Source organism: Meleagris gallopavo, chromosome 6, assembly GCF_000146605.3.
Source record: "Meleagris gallopavo isolate NT-WF06-2002-E0010 breed Aviagen turkey brand Nicholas breeding stock chromosome 6, Turkey_5.1, whole genome shotgun sequence".
NCBI classification, from domain to species: Eukaryota; Metazoa; Chordata; class Aves; order Galliformes; family Phasianidae; genus Meleagris; species Meleagris gallopavo.
This window is the reverse complement of record NC_015016.2, coordinates 7,525,762-7,544,432: the sequence shown is the minus strand read 5'-3', so window position 1 is coordinate 7,544,432 and position 18,671 is coordinate 7,525,762. Positions and strand designations below refer to the sequence as shown.

The 18,671-nt window shown below is 37.0% G+C and overlaps 1 protein-coding gene across 1 annotated transcript in view; it reads right to left on the bottom strand.

The window, feature by feature from the left end:
• Nucleotides 1-18,671, bottom strand: part of RBM33 (RNA binding motif protein 33) — a 94,408-nt gene that overhangs the window by 67,745 nt on the left and 7,992 nt on the right. Inside the window, exons 2-7 of the mRNA XM_031554017.1 lie at nt 18,112-18,190; nt 11,894-11,942; nt 10,011-10,087; nt 7,318-7,618; nt 6,067-6,177; nt 1,147-1,318 (exon numbers count right to left, since the gene is read on the bottom strand). Of these exons, the coding sequence (XP_031409877.1) occupies nt 1,147-1,318; nt 6,067-6,177; nt 7,318-7,618; nt 10,011-10,087; nt 11,894-11,942; nt 18,112-18,190 (789 nt within the window). The remainder of the gene's footprint in view (nt 1-1,146; nt 1,319-6,066; nt 6,178-7,317; nt 7,619-10,010; nt 10,088-11,893; nt 11,943-18,111; nt 18,191-18,671) is intronic.

Genomic DNA, 18,671 nt, shown 5'->3' with positions numbered 1-18,671 from the left:
TATTCTTCTAATGTTCAAGCTCTAGTATAGGTTGTCTTCTCACTGGCTAGTCTCTTTTTTATGCTTACAGAGTAAAACTACAGATATGAAAGTGCATGCAACTGTAAGGTACTTCACAATTATGTACTGAGATTCAGCCATTCCAATGCGCTCTTATTTTTAAGAGAACCAGTTCTGTAAAGTCACCAGCACCTTTTTTACAAATAAGATAAACTGTCTTATGGTTGAAAATACATTTGGAATGCAGCACAGCCAAAATGCCCCTTTTCCACATAGATTACTTTTGTGTGAACTCCTCTAGAGGGTTCTTTCAGTCCTGTTTTCATTATGATCAACACTTGATTATGAAAACAGTGCAAAAGGATGGCTTTTAATATACACCTTGCCCAAAATCATAAGCAATCGTGCTACAAACAATGAATGAGAAAGGTATTAATTAAAAAAAAAAAATTGTATACTCCTGTCTCCCTCACAGCACACAGTGTCTCAGAAAGCCTCAAAAAACACAAGTCAATTTTATTCTATTTACAGACTGAAACAGGGCAGCTGTATGAAAGTTGCTTATCTACTGTTTCTTCTGAACAATGATAAATTCATAAACCTGAAAAGAGAAGACGGGGGTTCCATATTTTTCTAGCACCCAAAATAGGTTTGGGGATCAGCAAGTTATAATTTCTCCAGGCCAATCCAGCAGTGGGAACACAACAGGTTCACAACATGTTCTTGAGAGGGAAAAAAGTAAGCATAACAGCTATTTCACAGCAGAACACAGGCAACAAAGTCTGTGTTATACAGTGAAAATCTTCCTCAAGGAATTCCTTAAAATGTATTCCACGACAATAAGCAGTAAAACAAAGATCAGGCAGCCACCACTTGAGAACAGAAGAGCTTTTGAAGACATCACAAAAGTGTCAAAGAAAAGACACTGTGCTCACGTTCAAAATGCTGTAAGCTTAAACATTACCACCAAGGAGACAGACACAGCACACACTAAAAATGACTTTGGACAACCTGGATAGAGGCCAGTCTAAGTTAGAAGGCAGCCATTCTATCTTTCACCATCAAAGCAGCTGTCAAAAGTTCTATAAAGCCTAAAGTTTCTTTTATTATAGCTCTTCAAAATGGTCCATTGCCACAGAATCTCACCCAAAGTTTCTGGAATGTTTCTCCTTTCTCTTGTCACATCTGAGAGTCTAATTATCGTTCCTTCTTTCCGTTCAGTTTTGAAACGTAATCTTCCAGACTCTTCATCATCATCTTCCTCTTCATCAGATTCCTCTTTTGTTTCTTCTTGAAGTTCCAGAGATTCAATAGCTGCCTGAATCACAAAATAGAGATGATAATGCAAACTGAAAATCTACTTTCTTGATATCAGTGAGACTCAGAAGAAAAAGCTTCCTTTAAAAGGTTTGTTGCCAGTATATATTACAAAAAACTCAATGAACATTAAGAATTTAGCAATTAAAAAACTCAGAAACACAAGATATAATCAATTATATAGTAATATCTACCAATAAAACGTACTGTGCTGCAATGCTGTAAGAGATATGGAATCTCCAATAAAAACCATCATCAGATTGCTAACTGCTTTTGAACACACATACTCCGCCTCTGAACTGATTAAGAGGCAATCCTGGGATACAACTAGATTCAAGTAACACAAACACTCATTTTTTATTTTTTATTTTAAATTTCTTAACAACTACATCGTATAAAAAAAGTACAGATAACCTCACATTTCTCAGCTTCACTCCCCTAGGTATGTATAATTGTATTTGTCTTTATTTTTTTCTACTTTGAATATTTCTGATATTTAATTCGTTGAGGAAGAGAATGGATTAAATGATCGCATAACATTTAAATATACTAAATTTGTATATTGGAATGCTGCTCCCTTGTCCTCATTTACTTGCCAATTCTCTCTGTAACAGAGAACATTTATTTAGATGAAAATGTCCCAATTGAAAATGGATTTCTCACTTTCAAATTAAAATATGTAAATAAACGTCATTTCCTGCACTGGCAAGATAAAATTAATGCTTAGAATGTTACACAAGTTATATTTAATTTCTGGAATTGAAAATTAAAAATCTTCTAATGTAATATGATTTTCCATAAATTATTTGGTTACTATAGTTGGCTATTTTTCGTAGAAGCCTACTTACTCATTTATTAGAGACTGCATATGCAATTTAATTCTTTGTGAAGTCACTAAATACATCAAAACTTTTACATTGCTTAGACAGCTCAAAAGTGAGTGAAATATAACATGCAAGAAATGGTTTAATCTTCTAATTAACCAGATTGGTGCAGTAATTTATATGAAAAAGGCAAAAGGTGTCAGTCAGGCAGACAGATACTAAGTCAAACATCAAAAAAGGAATTAATAGCAGAATAGTGCAAAAGATTGCCAATTTCATCAGCCAGGAGCCCGCTTTTATATAAAAAAAAAAAATCACAAGAAAAGATAGGATCTGGCAAGACATCTTCAACTTGTACAAGATTGCACAATGTAAGAACTTAAGCTCAAAGCTTCACCAGCTTTGGTCTCGTGTGTTTAGTTACTGGGCTTTATTGAGTTACTGATCCCATCTCATTTCAGATTGTTGTTTATCCAATCTAAGCACATATTCAAGCATTGTACTTCCTGACTTTGTAGAAATTCTTCAAGGTAAAGCTAACCAAACAGTCTAAGTTTACAAAAAGCTCTAAGCCATATATTTTTAGAGATATTTATTTTACACACACACTTATCATATCAAACAATAAAATTATAAACAAAAGACAGGATGGCAGGCAAAGGAAGTCCTTCAAGACTGAAAGAAATGCAAGCCTCAAAAACCCAATTTGAGAACAACTGTCTGATTAACATATCCACATAAAATCAGAGCACCTCAGAGGAAAGGCAATTGAAACTGTTGGAACAAAGGAGGCATGTTAGCAAGAAAAAAAAGTTAACATAGTTTAATAAAAACAAGGAACAGAAACAAGAAAGCTAGAAATTTTCTGATTTAGCAGAGGGTTGTTAGGGTATGGATAGGTTGTGGTTGGACTGGATGATCTTGAAGGTCTCTTCCAACCTTGGTGATTCTGTGATTCTTCCAAAAGAGGGACTTCCAAGAAAGAAAGGCATAGCGCAATACCTCCACCAAATCTTCCACAAGAAAGATTAGAAATGAAAAGAAACTTTTATGAATTTGCTGGCCTCTGGTAGCCCCTGCTTATCTGCTAACACTGAGCAGCAACTGCTCAATCCTAAGGGATCAAGGAATAACAGAGCAGTTAAGAGGACATTACACTGATTCCAAGGACACCTCCAAATGGAAAATGAGACTATAAGACAAACCTCAGAATTTCTAAGTATTTTTTGAAAAATATTTACAATTTGACTGTTCTGATTTGCAGTTTTTTTAATAATTTTCTTCCAGGCTGATAAGCAGTATGTTGAAACTGTCTTGAAAGCAGAAGTATAACACTAGAGTTCTAGCTAAGCATAGAATGAATGCTCTCCCAATAAATGTTGGCTTTTTTTTCCCTTTTAAGTCTCTATTTTATAGAAAGAAAACAAGTATGCAGCATTTCTTTTTGAAATATTTTCCATTTAAGTCTAACTTTTTTTATGAGCATAACTCAAGACATGGTTTAAAAAGTATGCAATGAGAAACCTCCATCAGTGACTTCACAGGAGATTGGTTCCAATATTAAAGTGACAATGGAATTATGAATTCTAATTCATTTTTTATGAATATTTGTAGAAATAATTAGGGATATCATTCTTCTGAAAATATTTGGAACACAGTAACTCATGTTACTGACAGTTTTACTACATCTATTTGCTGCTGAAACACCTAGGCAGTAAGTTTTCCTTTCCATCTAGTGAAGGCAAAACACTCTCTGAAGCACTGCTACAGTTTCCAAGGAAGCTCCACAGTGTTGCTACATTTCAAAATCCCAGTTCTAGGCACCAACTCAAATTAAATATCAAGTGAGAAAGTATGCCTCAAAGCAGTTCTAGCCTGGCACTCCTTCCCACTCAAGTACCACTCCAACAGGTCTCTCACTTCTCTGTTTCATCAGTCTCCCCCATCAAGTTTCAGTCCTTCAACCAGTGAGATTTTCTCTTGACTTACAAATTCTTCATGCAATACAGTAAGGTGTTCTATTTGTTTGGGAGCTTTTTTTGGTCGAGATTTTGTTCTTTTCTTTAAATGTGGAAATTCTTACACAGCACTTATATACAGCACTGCAAAGCACTTCTATCAAGCTCTCTTCATTAATGAGATGCCAATTTTCAAAAATAACACTATTTAATTGTACTTTATTTAATACAGCCCCAGTCTTGCGCTCTATCTTCTACAGGAGAGATGCCAACGATTACTCGTTTGCAAGCTGTGGATGTTATCAGATTTAGTGAGTACTGTACATTACATAACATTCAAATAATAAAAATATTTGTAGTTAAAGACGTGCATCTATATCATGCACAGAAGTGCATACTCTGTCTCTCTCTCCTTGTGGTATACTCTTTGGGAGAATCCAATTGGTAGCCTCATACAAAAGTAAACAAAACACATCTGGAATGGAAAAAAAATAAAAAGATAGTACTATCTTGGAAATAAAAAAAGCTGTAGCGATCTGCAAGGCATGAAAATCAAGTCAATATAGATCAAATACATAAAGATGCAGACAAAACATTTGCATTCCATGTTGAACAACTTCTATTAAAAAGTCAATTAAAAATGCATTCATGTTGCCTTTTGAATGAAAACAACTGAATTCTGAATTAGAAAAATTTCAACTAATCAAGTGTTCTGTAGTAAACAGTCTCTATATTCTAAATACAAAGCTGTGCTTTCTTTAAGCGATAAGTTGGACAGAGAAATCAGTATTTGGTTTTATATAACATGCAGTGCTCTCACCATCCCATAGAGCCCTTGGCTGCAGATAGCACAAGTGCAGATTGCTTTTAGAACACAAGAGAACTGTTTATCCAGTGAATGGACAAAAAGTAGTTCTTCAAGTGTTGTACAGTTGTTTTTTTTTAAAGGATAAGTTTAATACATAGGAAATAAATGATATTTAAGTTATATTTGATTGAGGATGTCACAATTGCACAGAAGAGTAAACACTATAGGCTGTCTTTTCATCTCTCTGCTCCTATACCAAAGAATGCTATTTTAAGTTTCATGCAACCAGAGAGTATCACAGCACACCCATTTGCTAGAACCTCAGAGAAGAATGCTCCTGTGTCTTTGAGGAATTAATTTTCTGATGAGTTCAGTCTCCAGAGAGGGCACACACTCTGACTACGCTTCTCAGCAGGTATCACACTCAATCCTATTTAATTAAGAACTGGATAAAAGTAATATGCAACCAGATTCCTGGTGGGGAAAGGAAAAAAAAAATCCCTCTGCAGCAAGCATTTGGTGTGGAAGGCAAATTAGTAAGAAGGATGATATCATTGTTTCAGGTTGTAACATATACTTGAACAGTTTTTGGCACATGCTTCCTCCTTGCAAATGAAGGAAATTAACTCTCCTTCCTAACCAAAGAGCTAAAGTGAACTTCACAGAAATTTCTGTCCCAATACAACTTCTTTCAAAACAAAAATTTCATCTTTGCCTTTCTAAGATACAGAATATATATATATTCATTTATGTTCTCACTCATCCTCAAAATGTGATACCAGGGAGCTCCATCATCACTCTCAACAGCAGGAAATCATCTATCTGAAAAGTGATGCACCACTGCTACAAGAGATTTTAAACAGCCTAACCACAACGCACTAGTATTGTTCTCCTACTCAAAAGGATTTCTAAAACTGTATTTAATCTTAGGTTCAGCATTAGCAAACACTTTGAACTCTCCTACAATTATCAGCCCAAGAGGCAGAGAGCACTCCGTATACCCGACAGTGCTGTTACGTTAGATGCTATCACAGTCCATCTTTATATAAAAAGAGTAATGCCACCAATAATTCAACACTGGCAAAATTGCATTAGTTCTTACAAGCAATACTAATTTTGAAACAATTCAATTCGGTTTTCCATTAAATTCTCAACATACCTCTTCAGATTCATTTGTCATTGTCTGGGATTCTTCCAGCTCCTCATCAGCTGTATACTCTTCTTGTTCTTCCATTGCTTGCTGATTGTATGACTGCATGTAATCTTCATCCTAAAACAACAGTGCAAGAAACTGTGAAGACATAGGCCAACTTTACAGAAACACAAATCCATCAAGAAACAGGCTCTGGATGCACTGTTATCATTTTCAGAACTGGATGATAATTGTATCTATCAGAATTCTCAACTATAAGTGACAGATCAGAGGAGGTATAATTATCAGGCTTTTAACTAGATCATAATTTCAATATTATTAAAAATACATATAACCAAAATGTTTTCATTGTTCCCAATAATGTCATCTCATAAAGCTGCCATCTGCTTCTGTACTTCCACATCCTTTGATTATAAATTCATGAAGCAAGAACTGCAGTAATTTCTTTCCAGAAGAAATATGCACCTATAGCACACACAGACTTTGGTCCAGCACCAGATTTTAGTCCAACAAAAACAAACATTCTTAGAAAACAGAGATCATTTACAAATGAATGAGTTACACTCAGTACAATTCTCAGTAACTCTGTATAATTCTGATCAATAAAGGAGAACAAAAATGTCCTCTCAGGAAGTCTGATGATGTTTTAAGAAATCTCACTGATCACATACAGTGTTAATTAAGATTATATCATCTATCTAGCAATTAAAGCCAGCACTTGGTCTCTAATATACTGTTTAAAACATACCAAATTATGCAGGTGACATTTTCTGAACTAACCTCCAATCTCTTTATTCAGGTTTAGACAGTTCTCAGTTACAAAAAGGATGAACAAGCAGGACATCAATCACTTTGGGATATTAGCACCTTAAAGATGTCTTTAGCAGGTCAATAATCTTTTCACCTTCGAAAGACTTTATCAGATCTTGCCTAAAGCTTGGATAAAAGCTTTTGCATTAAGTACTTCTAACAATTGGCAGTGTATCTGCACCACACAAAGCTGTTTTCTTCTTTAAGGATACAATCCTCAAGGTCATGATTCTCAACTGCCTTCCAGCATGACAAAGGAGCATTACCTACCGCCAAACAAGCTGTCAACACAAACTTTGTCACAGGCTAGATAAAGAAACTGGCAGACAGTGATAATAGGTCTAATTTCCCCTCCTCCCTGGGGAGGTAAACAGATTTCAAATCAGTCTGAAACCCTATGCACGTGAAGCAATGTTATCTTTGAAGATACAATAGAAAGAAACTCACTGGAAATTCATCTAGGGGTTCATTGATTTCAAGGTCTAGCACTTCATCATCTTCTCCAGGCTCTTCCCCATATTCTATTTGGTCTTCTGTCAGTTCAGGATCGTTGCCTTCGTAATGTCCTTCCTCCGAATACTCTGAAGCATACACTTCAGGTGCTTCAGATTTGTCGTAACCGATTTCATCTTCTCCTTGGTTGTACCCAGACTCGTGTTCGACTGATGGATCATTGATGTTCTCAGAGAGTTCATATGATGTAAACATGCCAGACGTAGCATTGAGGCTAACAGTGACACCTTGAGAACTGCAGTATAGGGGAAAAAGATTAGAAGGCTGAAGTATAAAACCCTCAAGTGTACACACAAAGACTGAGCAAAATAAAGCCAACAAATACATATTTTGTAAGTCTATGAATAAAATTGTACCTCACACACTATTTGACTCTATGCCATGCTCTCACAATGCATACTGTACTGCAGCTTATCACTAGCTGCAGGCTATTTGACCAGGGGAATCAAACCAGCCAGACGGTTTAACAGGTCAAACTGGCAAAAGTCCTGCTCAGTAACCAAAGCAGGCTGGATTTAATTTTAATTCCAAGACTAACAAAAAATTCACAAAGTTACCATAATTGCATCTGTTTTCCAATCTCTCAAACCTGTAAATTATTTTTCAGTTGTATGCATTGTTCATTCTTAATTACACTGATTTTTTTTTTTTGACAGATTTACTATTCTAATATATATTGTCAAAATTATAAATACATATGCATGTCTTCTAAATGCCTAAGACTTATTCCAAATTAGTAACAGCACTGGTATAGACAAGGAATAGAAGCAAAATAAAACATTAAGATTATCTGGAAGAAAAGCAAAACTCAGAATTTACTATTTGACACTAGCTAGTGTCATCAACACAGAAAAGAATGACTCATTAACACAGACTAGTTATAAAAGCAGGGACAAAAAGCTCTTTGATTTGAGAGGTTCTGGGTATAAGGAAATAAAGATTGCTTTTGTTGTTGCCTTTTAAATTACATTCCTATTATCAACCATTTTCATAAGTTTGAAGGCACAAAAATCAAGGCAGCTTTGAGCAATTTGCATCTATCAGATGGAGGAGATTTAACACAATAACCAAGACATTATGCAGGATTATCATTATCCTCTCAACTATAGAGGCATAGATGAGTTTCAGTGGAAACAAAGGGAGAGGAGTGGACCAAAGCTTTCATATCCTGGCAATAAAGCTGCTAAAAATGGAAGAATTTTCTACAGAAACCTGCTTCCACTACCACACTTCAGACACTTTCTCAGCACTCATACAGTCACATAGCTATCCCTGCTGCCCATAGCTCACAAGGTGGAAATACAGAGCAGAAACAGCAAGGATTTCCCATGCTGAAGGGAACAGACCACTCCTGCAAGGAAGAAGAGCAGCCAGTATAGAGATGAATGGTCAGGGATATTTTGCCTAACCATCATCAAGCCAACAAAGGGAGGCACCCCCATGTCCTAATCCAGACCAAAGACAGGAAGGAGGTTGCAGAGCAACACGAATATAGCCGTTCAGAAGATACACCTGCACAGCATGACACATCAAGAATAGCACCCAAAGGACAGAGGTCATTAAAAACAGCAGTCATACTACATTACTTCCACATTACAAGCATCTTCCAATATCTTTCAATCCAGCTCAGAACTACTGAGACAAAAGAAGCTTGCTTACAAGGTGTCCTCGTAAACAGGCTGTGCAAAGTTTTGCAAATTACTTTCTGCTTGATAGCTGTACTCATGTTGTAAATTCTCCCCAAACAAGGTTTATCAGGAGGAAGAACCAGAGGAAACGAGGAGAAGCAACAGCAATCGATTGACAGCTTGAACTTAGGAACTTTAGACTTACTGTACAGGCTTAATAGACTAAGTAATATTAACTACTTCACCTTGGGCTGCATAAAGTTAGAGTTAATTGCACATGCAATGTTATGATACACAGCAGGATCACATACAAGGGGAGAAATGAGGAGAGAGGTAAGGATAAAAAGGACGCAGCACATCCAAAACTTTGAGAGACTCTGTGTCAGGGCTGTCTCCACAGTCCTCCACACAGCATTCACAGGGCACACTTCTCAAGCTCCCAAACAACTACATCCTTGCTTAACCCTAAAAACCTCACACAAATTTCCTGCTGTGTACTCTACACACATATTTAAGCCATGGTTCAAGCTTTATAAACTATGGAGCTCCCCTCCTCAAGATATTCAGTGATAAGATACATCTTTTAAAAGCAGAATGGCAGTGAAAGGACTTGTCAGGAGGAGAAAGTCTACTACAACAGAAAGAAGGCATAGAACACAAGTTCTGCAAGACTTACAGATAGTCCTAAACAGCACACGAGATGTCATATCTTCAAGTTATTATTATTTTTTTCAGTATAGATTTTGATTATGTTAACTTTATTTGAATAAACTAAGCATCATTTTACTCATTTGTTAATAATGCTACTGAACACACTATATAATACAACATTAAGTAACTAACTAAGAAGCAAAAGTATGTTTCAAATATATAATAATTTCAGTTTAGCTTTAGTTTCATTATTAGCTATCATCAGTGGTAGCCATTAACACTTTGCATATATTGGTCGTGCATTTAACTTCACAGTTATCCAGAATACAGGCTTTAGAAAAGAGATACCGAAATTCTTGTTCCTCTTCATTGTCACTCTGCAGGAGGTCATCATTCAGCTCTTCATCTGACAAGTCTGATTGATTCTAGATTTCAGAAAAAGTCAATCATTAACAGAAAAAGTATACAAAGTTCAACTCTAGAAACTACTCAAAATTCTGAACATTGGCATTATTTTTTAATGAGGAACATACTTCAGACTGAGACCATATCTCCAATGAAATCACCTAATTCAAGAAAAAACAATACTACAAAAAACAACAAATCTGTAAATAAACATTTCACAGCCTTACTCAGATTTGCCCAGCTATCTAGACTTTCACTGAGGTATTCCCAAGCATAGCTAAACATGACAACTCATTTGAAAGACCAGGATAAAAGAAATGTTAACATTAGTGCTCTTATTTACTGCCTTCTGATCCTGATGTATCAGGCAACTCAAGAAAAAACACCAAGTTACACCTCTTTCTAAAGGGCAGAAATACTTAGGAGGCTGGAGGAAATGCTGTAATATGAAGAACATTGACACAACGTAATTTGCTTTCAAGTGAAGTAAAAATTTAGAAAATATTGTATCTTTTCTAAACTCCGTATTTGCCAATCATAATTTCACTTTCTTCATACACATTTTTTAATTATTTCGTTCTAAATAATTACACACTAGAAGGAGAGAACCATGGCTTTGCTTAGCACCTTATTCCCATCTCCCTGAACTAATGGGGGCAGAAAGGTTACAACAAGGGTAGTACTGAAAGTACTGAGATAGGATTAAGTAGAAGCAAGTTTTGATTAAACAGCTCAGGGAAAACTTCCCAAGAAACCTAGCACTACTCCACCACACGAGTCCATACCCACACATACTGCTGAGCACTAAGACAGAAAGCTGCAAATACAACTAAGAAAAGCAAAAGTCTTATCAATCAACTCACATTTTAACTACTATAAATATACACATATAGTTAACATTAACTGCTTACATTTTGGATAGCCAGTCTATCAGACAACAGGATTTCCTATCTTAACAGAAATTACTGACAGAGCAATTTCACAAAGCTAGCTTCTAATATTTAGAGTGTGGAAACCACATCAGTTAGAACTCAACTTCTACCGGATCTGGGTGACTTAAGCTTAGTCATCCTCAAACACAACTTTAAAAACCATTTCATAAATTAACTCATTCAGCAGATAAAGAGGCAACTAGCCAGTTTTGATTTCCCAAACATTAAGTCCTATCTCCTTCTTCAGGTATCAGTTCTTTTATACGTTTCAATTTTGTAAATTCAATTGTTCTCCAGAATCAGCTGCTCCCACATTCTTCCTTTCCTGAGAAGGGGAAATCCTCTGCCTACCTGCTACACAAAATAGTAGCACTACCTACAGATGCTACTGACTTTACGTTCTTTTGTTGTTTTATTTTTCTCACTGCCCAGGATGAATCAGAGCACCTCACATAGACTCAGTAAAACATTGCTGGGAATGAGCAGCACAATATTACTCGTATTCTTTAGATAGCTTTAAATAGCCAGGAAACTGACAGTTTAAATGAATTCTCAGGAATGCTTCAGGAAGCTTTTTTTTTTTTAATTAAGTCAATTTGAACTTCAGATAAATCAATTTAGAGAATCAACTCTTTTTTGAACTGTATGTTTCAAGAACAAATACTAGTTCAGAAAAAACTAAAAAAGTTATTAAAAACCATCATACTTGGAGGAATTTCACTAAAAGACAAGGGCATAGATTGCTAAAACAGGAGATCTCTGATACTTGAGCAACACAGCTGTCTTTGGGGATGTATGATACATAAAAAGCCACATCAAATAACTACAGTAAATGAGAATAATGAAGTTCACATTTCAATATGCATAACAGCTCACTTAATGTACATGTCTTACCTTTTTGCCAGCAAGCAAATCCTCTCCAAGCAAATCATCTTCAAGTTCACTGGAAAATATTAAGAAATTTTTCAAAGTTGAACCTCAGAAAGCAGAAAGACACATCATACAGGGTACACGACTTAAGAAAGTAACGAGAATTTTTACCGACTCCACACAAAGCTTTCCTTTTATCAAAGCACTTAGCAAGTTGAAAAAAAAAAAGATTTTAGAAGTAACAACAAACCATTAAAACATTAAAGTAACACTGCTGTTGTGCAAACATTTCTCTATTTACTCCTTTTCAAATCCATCCTATCATGACGGAGTACAAAGACCTAGGCAAAGCATATCACTTTATGATGTGATTAGCCAGATCCTTGCTCCAGATCTTTCTCTTTAAGGCCACTTGGCCATATTGTTCCTTCCCACTTCCCCCACATAAGCAGCATGTGAGACAATGCCATGCTGCAGGCATGACTCAGCCTCCAGGCTACACCATCCAAGCTGCACTTGAAGAAGGAAGCACTTGGAAACCAGCTAATTTGGGAGGCATTAAGTCCTATAGATTTTGTGAAAATTCCAAGCTTCAGGAGGAGGAAATAAAGACAGCTCAAACAGACATTTGTGGGACTACAGAAATCAGGTCTGTGGCTCACCACCACTTTGAGAATGACTAAGAATTCAGGATACAAAAATACAAGGTTTTGACTTACAAAACTTCTTCCATCATATAAAATCTCTGCCATAAAGAGAATGCAAGAATAAGGAACTACACTCCTATGATATAGAACAAGTACTTAATCTTGTTCTCTCCTCAGTGAAAAGGTTGTCCAGCACCAGGAGATCCACCCCTCAATAGAAAATACTTGTTACTGCCAAATGCCAGTATTAGAACAAGCACATGCTAATACTAAAATGAGATGACAGTGATTTGATGTATGAACTCTAACTCAAGAATGAGATTCCATTTTAACCTACACACACTACTAAAAAAAAAACAACCCACAATCAAGCAAATTACATAAAAATTAAATACCCCAAAGTGAGAACAGTCCTTACGAGCAGAATCAAAAGCAAAGATAGTTTTCATCGTATTTCTGCCCACAAGAAATAAGACATTTGCCACTCTTTCAAAGAAACTAGAAAGCAAGTCATACTGGAGTAAATGTGTAAGAGTTCTTTAGAGTTCCAGAGGAATACTTAAAGTTGAAGGCAATCCCAAGGCATAAAGCATTGCTAGAAGTTGACAGATATATCTCGTTAAGACCTAGCTAATGCACAGATAGTGCCTGAAAACATAAAAAACAATCTACTGAGAAAAGTGATTATTTTCCATATCAGCACTAAATAGGATGTTATCATCTGCACACAATATTTGTCCAGAGTTACTGATCTCAAACAGTTCCAGGAATGACTGAGCATTAATAGCAACTGTTCTGTGATCACTGAAATATTCAGCACTGAAATATTAAGCTTAATATACCATGCATCCCAATGAGTAGAAGAGCTAGAATTTAAGCCCTTTATTTCAGAGACAGAAAACTTTACATAACAGAATTGGTTCCAGAGGAATTTAAAGCCAAAGCCAAGGTAGGGAAATAACCCTAATCTCTTCAGCACAGAATCAGCTGCCAGTAACCTGACAAAGGCACCAAGATTTGGAAACATTTCCCAGCAGTACAGTCCACCACTGACAGCTTTTAATAAATAGCACAGAACAAATTGCAAGAGACAGCAAGCATGTGTTGCACAAACATTCAAAGACAAAGGCAAGTCAAGCTAGTATGAAGTTCAGATCAGAACTGTAATACAACGAAAGATTGAATTTATTATCTAAATATATTTAGGGCTATTCAACATATCACTAAAAAACCTTTGATGTGATTTCTTTCCTTTTTAAGAAAGATTTGATCAATAGAAGTAATTGCAAACACTCTAAATATAACATGACAATCAAAAAACTTGCACTAGCACATAAATGAAGCTCATAACAGCTGGGAAGTTGTCATAGTTCATAGTGTTTTTCTGTTTACATTGTTTTTTTCTTCTTCTAAATCAGCAAAGTTGGTTACTATTTGAATAAACAAAGAAATAGTGGAAAGCCTACACAATAAAGCACACATAAAGCTCAAGCTTCTTTTAAATAGCCAAATCTGAAGTTATAGATCAGAAAGAAGAGAAACCAGAATTACCAGATCTCACTTCTTAAAGCAACTAACAAAACCACTACTACAAGATTTTAGGTCAGCAGGGAAAAATAGAGAAAACCAAATGGCTGCAAGCTGATACCAAAGCCATACAAAACAAATTAAGCTGGAATAGAAGTACACATCCGTGACAGTTCCAAAGGAAACTGATCCTCACTATCACCAAGACAAAAGTCTTCTTAACGCTGCAGTTCTAAGAAAGTAGGGCTACAGTAATCAAATAGTTTGCTGCTCTCAGAAGAGACAGACTCATTACCTGTCTTTCTTTAATTTCAATATTCATTGTTCCCCCCACTGAATAAATTCAGCTCACCAAATCAGCAAGAGAAAATACCCTCAAAAAAGAAACACAACAAAATGGAAGACATTTTTTGCAAGTACAGAGAAGCTGTCCCAGAGGACGGTCAGAACAAATAAATTTCCACAAAAATCAACAATTGAATCACTTTTGTCACCTCACTGAACAGCACCAGAATGGTACATTTTTCCCAAACTCAACCTTTCAGCTACTTATAGAGATAAACGTATAAGTTAACAGCCCGTGATAAACACATCAGTTTATATGGGCCTTTCTGGCCTCTGATTTCATGAGCATGCCTCATTAAACATGAGTAGTAGCAAGGACAAATGTTTTGGGAAAGAATGTTTAAATAAAACTAAAGAAAAGTAATGGGAAAAATTCTCTACGAACAATGCGACATTTGTACTCCAAAATAATAAAAACCCTTCTGATTCTCAGTAATCACCCTCCACTGTTTGAGAACAGAAAGAGCTGGGAATTCAAAATGGTTTACACATCTGGGGGATGGGACTCTTAAGAAGCAACGCAGTGCAAGTGTGGATGGATGACACATCAGCCCCTCGTCCTCCTCCCAGAAAAGTAAGGAAAAGTTGCAAAACGAAGCACAAGGAATCAAAAGAAATCCCATGTTCTTTTATTATTTTCAGTAAACTATGTCCTAGACAGAACAGGGCCAGTAGTTACAAAATTTCAAGCAACTACATTAGGCAATAACATACTCAGGAGTAAGGTATTCACAGTTGCCCAGACAACCACAGAACTTAACACTTCCACAAGAGAGCACTGCAATCTATGAAAAAGTAATATTAAAATATTAATAATTCTAACATTTGCAAATGAAATAATGCTCCATTAGATAAATTTGTAAAAAGTATTCTCTCAAATGATCAGCAAGATGACTGGGCGATCAGCCTGGTGGATGAAGGAAAGGCTGCTGACATAGTCTATCCATGTCAGCAAAGCTTTTGGCTTTTTGTCTCCCATGGTATTCTCCTAGGGAAGGTGGCAGCCCATGGATTAGACAGGTACACACTTTGCTGGGTAAGGAACTGGTTGGAGGGCTCGGCACAGCGAGAGTGGTGTTGAATGGAGTTAAATCCAGCTGGTTACTGGTCACAAGTGGTGATCCCCAGGGGTCGGTACTGGGATCTGTCCTGTTTGGTATCTATACAGATGACCTGGACAATGGGATGGAGGGCACCTTCAACAACTTTGAAGATGACACCAAGTTGAGAGAAAGTGCTGACCTGCCTGGGGGTAGAAAGGCCCCTTAGAGGCATTTAGACAGGCTGGACAGCCGGGCTGAGGCCAATGAGATGATCTTCAACATGACCAACTGCTGGGTCCTTCACTTTGGCCACAACAACCTCATGCATCACTGCAGGCTTGGGTAGAAGGCAGGAAAGCTATGCAGACAAAAAGGATCTGGGAGTATTAGTCAACATCCAACTGAACATGAGCCAGCAGCATGCCCAGGTGGTCAAGAAGGCCAATGCCATCCTGGTTTGTATCAGAAATAACGCAGCCAGCAGGGGTAGAAGGTGATCGTCCCTCTTTACTCAGCTCTGACAAGGCCACATCTTGAGTACTGTGTTCAGCTTTGGGCTCCTCACTACAAGAAAGACATCTAGGCCCTGAAGCGTAACCAGGGAAGGGCAACAAAGCTGTAAGGGGACTGGAGCACAAGTCTTACAAGGAACAGCTGAGGGAACTGGGATCACTTACTCTGGAGAATAGTCTGGAGAAGAGGAGGCTCAGGGGGGACCTTATTGCCCTCTACAACTACCTGAATGGAGGTTGTGGTGAGGGTCTGCCTCTTTTCCTATAACAGTGTAACAGTGATAGAACAAGAGGAAATGGTCTTAAGTTGTGCCAGGGGAGGTTCTGGTTGGATATTAGGAAAAATTTCTTCTCCTAAGGAGTGGTCAGGCACTGGAACAGGTTGCCCAGGGAGATGGTTGAGTCACTGTCCCTGGAAGTTTTCAAGAGACATGGAGATGTGGTACTATGGAACATGGTTTAGTGGGCAACGTTGGTGGTAAATGGATGGCTGGACTAGATGATCTCAGAGGTCATTTCCAACCATAATGATTCTATGAATCACCAGTACTGAACCTGAAACCACTTCCCTTACAATTCTACTAAAGAATAAATAAAATACAACTTAATAATAAACCAAGAAAAAAAAATGAAAGCAAATTTAAAAGAGAAAACATTTCTCTAAAACTCTGTGTTTCAAAATCTCAGCTTAGTGAAAATACTCTGTAACCTTTCTCAAGTCCTATGAAAACAGCTATGCTACCAGGGGTTTACCCTTAGCAGTGCACTACTTCTTCCAGTGAAATAACTGTTTGACTCTTCCAAACTACTTTTCACATTAACAGTAGCTCAGGACGTGATTTAGTAGAAGGTTGTTAAGAGTTAGAGTAGTATGGTTAGGTCGTGATTGGACTCAATGATCTCTAAGGTCTTTTCCAACCTGAGTGATTCTATGATTTAGCCATTCTAAGCCAAGGTAGGAGAGCTACAAAACAAATGGGGCCAGTCAACATCTAAAAGTCTACCATGAAGTCAGCAGCAAAAGGCAAAAAAAAAAAAAAATATTCTACTACCAACATTTGCCCATGACATTGGCTTCAGTAATTCTGATGTGCCCCATGCTACCTCAAACACAACATCACATTTTTGGGGCTGGAAGGCAGCACAATACAGCAAGTTGCCTCCAACAAGTTATTTTAATTGCATTCTCAAAGCAGATCAGTTCCTTGATGCAGTTCACCATCCAACCCACAGCTGTGCTGGCATGACAGAGCAGCAATATCCTTCACAGCAGAACACTGTACACTCAAGATATTGCCTGAGTTCCTTATTCATTCTTACTTACCTCCTAGAGCAATAAGAACTGCTCACTCAGCAGGAAACCATGGAAGAGGAAACTAACTAATCCCTTTGGAATGACAATAAATGCAGAGTAGCTGGTTCACTCCCAGGGCTCAGCTCAGTGGAAAACTACTTACAGTAAAGTTTGTTTACTACAATCACAAGAGTGATTATTAGATAAGAACTGTTTCATTTTTTTCCCCTTTTTCTACAGCGAAATCTGATGACAACTGGCACAATCTAAACAAGTCTCTCAGCTGCCAAACAGGAATAACAAAAAAATCAACTTCACAGGAAGTGAAAAGTTCTCTCCCATAAAAAGCAGACAAGTCAAATCAGCAGCTAGACATAGGTTTTTCATAACACACACACACACTTACTCTCCAAAAATAACCAAGTTCATGCATATTTCTAAATCCTCATAGCTGTCATATATTTTTCAATAGAAGGTCATACGTAAGCTCCATTACCAAAGGATTTTTTAAACATCTATTTTAAAAATCCCCAAATTCAAATACTAGCAAAAAATCTGTTTAAGCCAATTATTAAGGCCCTACTAAAGATGTAGAGGAAAACCAGGACAGTAATTGTAAATTTAATTACATACCACAAACGCTTTATACTTATCTAATTTTCAATAGCATCTCTTCATAGTGCTCTCTATATTCCTCAAGGCAAGTATACATTTGGCACAGTCTAACAGCTGCTGACACATGCATAACAACCAACATCTTCATTAGTATCTAAATGTGCACTACTGCAAATGTTAGAATACAAAATGTGAGAATCAGAAAACACAGCAATGTCATTTAATATACAGAAGCTGAACATAAAAATATTCTACTCACCTGTCCCACTCATCATCTCCAGCTCTTCTTCTCCAAGATCTTTCTGCACCAGGCTTATCAAACTGATCAAAGTCATCATCTGTTTAAAAACAAACAAACAAAAAAGGCAACTACATGAAATAATTCTTATTGAAATTCAAGGTTGTTTCTAAAGCAACCACTTCAGAGACAGAAGCTCAGGAATTCAAGAAGCTCAGGCACACTGGAGGTCAAGGAAATGATATCCAACAGTTCTTTGCTTGCCTTGTGCAGATCACACCCATCCATCCACACCAGGGTCCTGGAAAGGTACTCTGAAAATGGGAGCAAGCATCAGCACAAGGCAGGAAGGCACCAGCAACCCCAAAAAGTTGAAGGAAGTCAGGCATAAAATTGCCTCCGCCAGAGTTTAAAAAAAAAAAACAAAACTACAGGAGAACTGGAAATAGGTTACATTGTTACTAAGCATACGCGTATACAGTCATCCTCCCAGCACAATCTGTGCTCAAATCTTTGTCCAAGTACAATGCCAATGATCAACTGTTTTTTGCATTTCTGCCCTTAACAAGCCTCCAAAAAAA